The sequence below is a fragment of the Penaeus monodon genome, chromosome 25, assembly GCF_015228065.2.
Source record: "Penaeus monodon isolate SGIC_2016 chromosome 25, NSTDA_Pmon_1, whole genome shotgun sequence".
Taxonomy (NCBI): domain Eukaryota; kingdom Metazoa; phylum Arthropoda; class Malacostraca; order Decapoda; family Penaeidae; genus Penaeus; species Penaeus monodon.
Window position 1 is genome coordinate 21,016,185 of NC_051410.1, and position 698 is coordinate 21,016,882.

The following is a 698-nucleotide window of genomic DNA, read 5'->3' on the forward strand; positions in this document are numbered from 1 at the left end:
CATATATAGAGTATGACTGATGATTCCACATTCCGCATGCAGGTTTAAAATCATAAGCATTTTCATCCCACATATGTATGGACGAACGTTTGTGTTGAAAATGCACTTCCATTGCAAGAGGTAACGCGAATTTTATCATTTTATCATTTATCGTTCCTCCTTTGCGCCAATACAGTACTCATTCAGATACATGCTAGCCTCCAGAATATCTTCCTGAAAATAGAATCCTACATTTGCACCGTATATACGTGGTCTTACGTAAACAATACATACAAGAATACTTGTGGCAACACTTGTGTAGAAACGCAATAAGTCTGACACCGTAATATCACCGCCACTGTTATTGTAAACAACAATTATAATCATCACATCAGATATGCCAGCACGAGAAACTGGAATAGCAAGACTCACCTTACAAGCACAATAACGTCTTCCATTATATTCTTCAAGGATCTGACAAGCCCTGAGGTGGACGCATCGCTTTTCTTAGTCGCAGTCAGTGCCTGTTGAACATCAGTGCGGTTTATATAATGTGAAAGCTTACGCAGGATACAGTAGATGGTACTTTTCCCTAAGCTTAGTAACACAAAAGGTTGTGAGGAAAACGAAATTATTTCTATAGGTACTTAGTAAAATTACATTAATTGCTTCCAGTATTTGTACAGGAAATTTTCAATCCAGTGACACCCATGCCAGTA

General features: G+C 38.1%; 1 protein-coding gene across 1 annotated transcript in view; it reads right to left on the bottom strand.

Moving 5' to 3' along the window:
- The window catches only part of LOC119589347 (organic cation transporter protein-like), a 26,380-nt gene that overhangs the window by 3,253 nt on the left and 22,429 nt on the right, over positions 1-698 (bottom strand). Inside the window, exon 4 of the mRNA XM_037937967.1 lies at positions 412-503. Coding sequence (XP_037793895.1) covers positions 412-503 — 92 coding nt within the window. The remainder of the gene's footprint in view (positions 1-411; positions 504-698) is intronic.